This window comes from Ascaphus truei, chromosome 3 (genome assembly GCF_040206685.1).
Source record: "Ascaphus truei isolate aAscTru1 chromosome 3, aAscTru1.hap1, whole genome shotgun sequence".
NCBI classification, from domain to species: domain Eukaryota; kingdom Metazoa; phylum Chordata; class Amphibia; order Anura; family Ascaphidae; genus Ascaphus; species Ascaphus truei.
This window is the reverse complement of record NC_134485.1, coordinates 386,776,628-386,784,127: the sequence shown is the minus strand read 5'-3', so window position 1 is coordinate 386,784,127 and position 7,500 is coordinate 386,776,628. Positions and strand designations below refer to the sequence as shown.

General features: G+C 41.9%; 1 protein-coding gene across 6 annotated transcripts in view; it reads left to right on the top strand.

Moving 5' to 3' along the window:
* Positions 1-7,500, top strand: part of DYNC2H1 (dynein cytoplasmic 2 heavy chain 1) — a 631,818-nt gene that overhangs the window by 157,443 nt on the left and 466,875 nt on the right. For all 6 annotated transcript variants that reach the window (XM_075592400.1, XM_075592399.1, XM_075592403.1 and 3 more), the window contains exon 52: positions 4,498-4,640. In XM_075592400.1, coding sequence (XP_075448515.1) covers positions 4,498-4,640 — 143 coding nt within the window. The remainder of the gene's footprint in view (positions 1-4,497; positions 4,641-7,500) is intronic.

Sequence of the window (7,500 nt, the reverse complement as noted above, 5' to 3'; positions counted from 1 at the left end):
CGTTGGCCATAACCCTTAGGGCATATGGGGAATGTTCCCAGGAACATTCTTGCCAAGCGTTCCGGGGTTCAGTACCACCTGTACTGCACCGACACACTTTATTCGAGCAAATACCCGGTATGTACCTGGCAGATTCCTGGAATGCGCCGCTCCTCACCTCTGACAAGCCCCGTTGCATTTGCCTTCCCAGCCTGGGTTCATGCCTGGCTGATGGGCGGCTGATCTGTTAAATGATAATGATTAGGATTTAATAGGCTGCAATGCTTCGCGTGTCTACCAGATGGCATAAATTCATGAATTGTAATGCAGTATATATATATATACTGTGCAGTATTGCAGCCAGCGGGAATAAAATGCTTCAATCCCTGCTTGGAAAATAACTCAATGCACTCGGGCAGAAAACAGTCACAAACCTCAATACACCCGGGTATACCCGAATTCGTGGGACTAGCCGAGCTCGAATAAAGTGTGTCGCCAGTGTATAAAACCTTATTTGCATTTTCTTTAATCTGCGTACCATTTGAGCTCTTGGCCGCTGCCTCAAATATTTCCCCCCCACATTCCAGGTTCTAAAACTTGGTTCTGGTCTCTTTCCCATAGCAATATAAAGGGAAATTTGCTTTCTGGGGAAGAGAGAAATATTGAGGTATAGGTGATCAAAATGTACCCTTTTTAAGTTGGTACATCACGACATAGTGTCTCAAAAAGAGGCAAGGGTGGAGGTGGGCCCAGACGTTGGGCAAAACCATATATCTGGTGGTATCTAAATAGTTTGCTCTTCGGGATACTGCAACATTCCATGAGGGTGGTAAATAGAAGGACCATGGAGTTGTTCATAACATCTTTTATCTGCCTTTATTATTATTGATCTTTGGTATGTTTTGAATATCAAAAGGTGTTTTTTTTTTTTTTTGTTTTTTTTTTTTTGTTTTTTTTTTTTTTTTTTTTTTAACTGTGTGCTGCTAATTGTACAACTTGTAACAGACAGATTTATTGGGGGGGGGGGAAGATTTCATGTGACTGCTTAGATGTATAAAAGTAACACCACTATAAGGGAGGCATTGGCATCTTAAGAAGTGATATATTTTTAAGTTATAATTTATAAGTGAGAATATATAGTTAGACTATAGGTTGACTGGGGACTGCATCTTTCTGCAAACTCTTCTACACAAGGCAACAAACGTTGAGCTACTCTGACCACACTATGATCCCATGCTTGTTATCCTGCACACTTAACCCCCCCTTGTACACCTTATTTTACTGCAGCCTCTCCCTACACTGACTGCACACAACTACTCTACAGCCCTCAACCCTCACCCACTCAACCCTCTGCAAACCCTGAATAGGCCCTAGCATTGCAATGCAGCAAAACATTTTCACAAGGAAAAGGCACACCCCTGCTAGTCTGCACACACTCACTTGGCTCACAAGAGCTTCATGCAACATTACCTACCTCTGTAATAATGAACCTAGTATGTACCTCAACTTTGTTCTTTCTCGTGGCCTCATGGAAATGTTACTCTCTCTACCCACTACAAACTCCTCCCTCCTGGCCCAGACCCAACATCACCATACACCCTGGATTACTCGGAAGCCTCGCACCATCTACTGAATGTTGGTGGAAAACACTGAAAACCAGCACACAACCACTGCTCACTCTAATAGCAAACATCACAAATTTACAACTTGCAAACAACTACTCAAATTTTTACTCATACTATTACTCTTTAGCAGGTGATATTGAACTTAACCCAGGGCCCTCCCTTTTCAACTCTGTCCCATACTCCTGAGAATACCCCCTTCAAATTCCAAAAAGGTCTATCTGTCGCCCATATAAATATCCGGAGCCTGCTGTCCAAACTGGATGAACTAAGGGCATGGGGCCTTATGCACAAACCCAAAGCCATCGTTCTCACAGAAACATGGCTAACCCCTAAAACCCCTGATGCAAATATCGCCATTCAGGGATACTCCATTTCTAGGAGAGATATGTCAAAGAGAGGAGAAGGGGTGTTATTTTATATTGCAGACACCTTACAATTTACACTGTTAAATTCCCCCCCCCCCCCCCCCCCAAGCCCACCCTCTTTTGAAATCCTAGTTGGCAAAATCTGCCTCCCCTTTTCAGAGCCCATCTTGCTTGCTGGTATCTACCGCTCCCCTAAAGCCCCTCTCCAGTCCCTGACTGATATCACCCAGTTTCTTGGCTCCATTTGCTCTCTGAATGAGAAGAGTTAGCTGCTAGTTCCTGGTGATTTCAACTTCAATTTGCTCGACCCTAAAAACCACAAAATCCAGATACAACTCATGTCACTTAACCTAACGCAACTAATTTCCCAACCCACACGGATAAACCTGAAATCTCACAACCATTCCTTGCTAGACTGGATTCTCTCCTCAAATCCCAGCAGAATCCAATCCTCTGGCATCCTTCCTGACATTTTCAGTGACTATGCAATAGTGTACTATGTAAGGAAAATTAAACCACCCCAATCAAGCCCTAAAGTTCTCCTCACTAGAACATTTAGAAACTTTAACCCACAACAGTTTCTGGCTGACCTTACCAACTGCCCTTGGTACAGAATAGACTTCATTCCCGACCCTGATTCTGCGCTCGACTATTTCCAATTCAAGTTCTTAAAACTCTGTGATAACCATGCTCCACTACGCAGAATAAGAGTACGGGGGGGGCACCTTCTATGGGTTACAACTGGCCTTATAGCACTCTACCATTTCAGGGATGCCTTGTGGAAAAGCTACAAAGTAACTGGTACTACCAAGGATCTTAATCGCAACAGATGCCTGTGGAACATGTGCACAAGACAAACAAGACATGCAAAAGCACAATATTACTCTGACAATGTTCACCAGAATACATCAAACACTGCTAACTTCTGGAAAGTTATCAACAATATATTCCAGCCTTCTAACCATCAACAACCAAGTAATATCACTAAGGAGGATATTACTCTGACAAACCCCACTGACATTGCAAATGCATTCAATGATTACTTTGTGTGGTGTGTTACTAACTTATTAGTGAAACGCAACCCAAACCACAAACATGAATTTCATTCTGGGAGTACCCCTATAGCACCATCCACTCCCAACACTGCTCATAATTTTCAATTTGACCCAGTATCCGAAGAGGAGAATACACAAGCGCTCTTCAAATTAAAACTAAGCAACCAATGTGGACCTGACTTACTACAATCTAGGTTCCTAAGACTTGGTGCCCCAGCCATTGCCAAACTAATTACTTCCCTAGTCAACTCTATTCTGTCTGCAGGCTATATCCCTAAGACCTGGAAAACTGCCAGAGTTGTCCCAATCTTCAAAAGTGGGGACAAAAACACTATCTCAAACTACAGTCCAAGCTTCTCCCAATACTATCCAAAGTCATGATAAAATGTGCTGGCCCGAGAGGTTGTCTGTCGATGCGTCGCCTCTCAGGAACTTTGCGCCATTCCGGTGCCGGGGCTTTTTGAGTTCTCAGGCTTGTGGGGAAGTGATACTCAGGCTTTCTTAAAAGGGGGCTGCCTTTTCCAGTTCCCTCAGAGCGTAAGTGCTGCCCTCTTGACTCACCATGATTTTACATGGGAACCCAAAACAATATCCACTGCTCTTATCTCAAAGGAGCTTGATCACTGGGCTCAGGTTCCTCCTTTTGGGCCAGTGTGGTTGGCGACATTTGGAGGGATATTTTCTCAAATGTAGGGGAGCGTTCATCTTGTGTAGAGCATAGGAGGGCCTCTTTGGTTTTATAGGAGTGTAGCCTGAGGACCACATCTCTGGCTGAATCACCTGGAGGGGATCTGGGATAAAAACCCTGTGGCATCTATCCATCAATAGTTGTTCTCAAGGCATGGGAGGGCCCTGAAACATCGTCCCGAGAATTTCTCTGGGTCCACCACCGATTCTGCAACGTTCAGGATTCTTAGGTTTATCCTCCTGCCTCGTGGTTAGTTCTTCTGAGGTTTTGCAAGAGCTGAACCTTGGCCTCTGTAGATGGCAGGGCCTCTGTTGTGGCATCCATTTTTTCCTCCAGGAGGTGGGTGTGAGATCCTAGGGCAGTTGCGTCTTGCCTGATTCCTGTGAGAGCTGATTGCACCTCCGTTTGGACCATCTTCTGGAGCCTAACAAATAGGTCCTCGATGTCCTGGGAACCTAATGTAGCTTTACTGCCTTAAAATCTGCATCAGTGTTCAGTGTTCCGACCATGAATACTGCTCACAAGACCAGCACTCATTGCATTTCTTTTGTGCCATTGCAATTTAGAGAGACTAATTACATGTATTTTTCCTTCCAAAAGAAGTTAGTGAATCCTCTGATTTTAAAATTGTTAGGTAATTTCTCCTCAATAATATAGGTAACATTTGGAAGATAGTGGTAAAGTTATTATAACTAACCATTTTTATTAGGCTACTGTAGCACAGGCATTGAGAAAAAGATAAACTTTTTCCAATTTATCATTGTAATATATGTTTAATGTTTCAGGAGTCTTGCAGAATTTGCATGTTGTCCTTATTATGGATTGTACGAACACAAATTTCACAATAAACTGCGAGAGTAACCCGGCATTATACAAAAAGTGCTCCGTGCAATGGATGGAGGGATGGTCTGACAGAAGCATGAAGAAGGTAAGTACTTAATGGCATACATATCAAAATAAAAGTTTATCAACACCATGGCAACCGCAACAACAAAACAAAAAATGTGCCAGGTGTATCAAGCAAAATTGCTTTCAATTGGATTTTCCCTTTTTTTAAGCAGGTAGTGCAGATATTTTTCCAGAGGATTGCACCCCTTTATCCTTAATACAAAGACCTCTTAGTTTTCAAGAATATGTTCACTTAAAGGTGCAATATTGATTGACTGACAAAAGGAGATCACTTTGATTTCCTCAAAAATTTGTCTTAACGGTTGCCTGAATTGGACAGCAACATGATATTCTGATGTGTATACTGTAAATGTGACAAAACAGAAGTAGTTTGGTAGTAGTTAGCTGTATTATTTTACTTGAAACAATTGGCAATTGTTTATTAAAATAAAATATATTAAACAAATGAATGTGTTTGCTTTCTATTAAAAAAAAAATCTATTAACTAAAACACAGGGTAACTATTACAGTTATAAAGTAAGAAAAAGTAGTATCACAGATGAAACCTTTGAGAACAGTGTTTTATATTAAATGTAATTACATTCTACAAGAATCATTTGCCATGAAATCCTACTTAGGAGCAAATGTTTTGAGAACTTTGCACCTAAAAAAAAAAAATATTTATACCAGCTCAGATTTATTTGTTATTTTAAAATATATTTAATATACAGTATGTCACAATTTTAAGCCCCACTTTTATTTACCTTCCATTTTTTGTGAGATCCTCTTATACAGTAATTTCTAACACTGGATTCGTGATATGTCTCCATGGGGTTTGTCCCCAAAAATTTGTAATGGTGTATCCCAGTCAGTATGGTGGGTTCCTGAGCATTCGTAAGGCCCCTCTATGCGTGAACGTCTAAATAGCACAAAACAAAGCCAGAATTTGTTATGTTGCATTATACTTATTCTTGTTTTTCCCAGATAGTTGGCTATTAAACATCTTAAGTTATGAAACATTATTACCTCTTTGTTATAGTATGTTGCGAAACACAACTGTACCCCCCCCCTCCTCAATGGGGTTACCGGTTTGCTGCAAGAGGTTAATAGCAGAATAACATATGCTGGGCTCCAACCTGTGGTGCCATTTGGATACTGACGTCAGAGTATATAGAAGAGAAAGTTCAGGTTGCTGAAGGACAAGAGGAGAGGAGCCTCGAGGAGTGTAGATATGGATTATATTCATGATGTAATAGGAGAGACCAGACCACGCTTGGTTGTTTTGTTACAGATAGGGACAGTGCCCTTATAGTAAGGCTCACAATTAGATGGCCATCGGAAATTAACAGATTCCAAAGAGGGGGAGACAGACATGCCACAGCGGGCCATATGCAGAGGGCTCCCGGCTGTCAGTGGATTCGATCTACAGGTGGCTCCCCCTATGTATTCTTCCTAACCAGTAGTAGCAGTTCCCAATCAGAAATGGGATATAGTCGTTACCTACACAGAACTGGCCAGGATTCCAGTAAGGGCCCAAAATATACGGGGTATAACGGACCTTACTCTGAACGGGGGCCCGGTCCAATACAAGTAACACATCCAAGTGCATGCACCTCCCTTTGAGTGGGTACCATGGGAAGGGAAGCACTGTGTTGATGAGTAACCAAGAGTATGTAAAGTAACATAAAACCTTGTTGAGTATATGTGTGAGGTGTCACCATGCCTAAACTGTTGTACTACAAAAGTTCCTGGTGCCCATCATTTTCACAATTGCTATCTCGTCACCCAGTCAGCTGAATCCAGAACCCTGAAGTGAGGTAAACTATGCTGAGTATTCAAATACTGAGATGTAAACTCACTAGGAGACGGGCACAGGGAGGGAGATATGTGTGTGTGTGTGTGTGTGTGTGTGTATGTATATATATATATATATATATATATATATATATATATATATATATATATATATGTGTATATATGTATAGATAGGTTCCTTACTGAGTAGATCCAGGATCCCAAGATCTCAATGCAAGTGAAACAGGGCATCTTTAGGCTGAAAAAAATAAATCCATCAGAAAGATAGCAGGAACATTAGGAGTGGCCAAATCAACATTTTGGTACATTCTGAGAAAAAAAGAACGCACTGAGCTCTGCAACACAAAAATGCCTGGACGTCCATGGAAGACAACAGTGGTGGATGATCGTAGGATCCTTTCAGTGGTAAAGAAAAACCCCTTCACAACATCCAGCCAAGTGAAGAACACTCTCCAGGAGGTAGGCATATCATTATCCAAGTCTACCATAAAGAGAAGACTTCACAAGAGCAAATACAGAGGGTTCAGCACAAGGTGCAAACCATTCATAAGCCTCAAGAATATCAAGGCCAGATTAGATTTTGCCAAACAATATCTTCAAAAGCCAGCCCAGTTCTGGAACAGCATTCTTTGGACAGATGAAACTAAGATCAACCTGTACCAGAATGATGGGAAGAAAAAAGTAAGGAGAAGGCTTGGAACCGCTCATGATCCGAAGCATACCACATCATCTGTAAAACACGGTGGAGGCAATGTGATGGCATGGGCATGCATGGCTTACAATGGCACTGGGTCACTAGTGTTTATTGATGGTGTGACAGAAGACAGAAGCAGCCGGATGAATTCTGAAGTGTATAGGGATATATTGTCAGCTCAGATTCAGCCAAATTCAGCGGTTGATTGGACGGCACTTCACTTTACAGATGGACAATGACCCAAAACATACTGCGAAAGAGACCCAGGAGTTTTTTAAGGCAAAGAAGTGGAATATTCTGCAATGGCCGAGTCAATCACCTGATCCCAACCCGCACTTGCTGAATACAAAACTTAAGGCAGAAAGACGCACGAACAAACAACAACTGCACT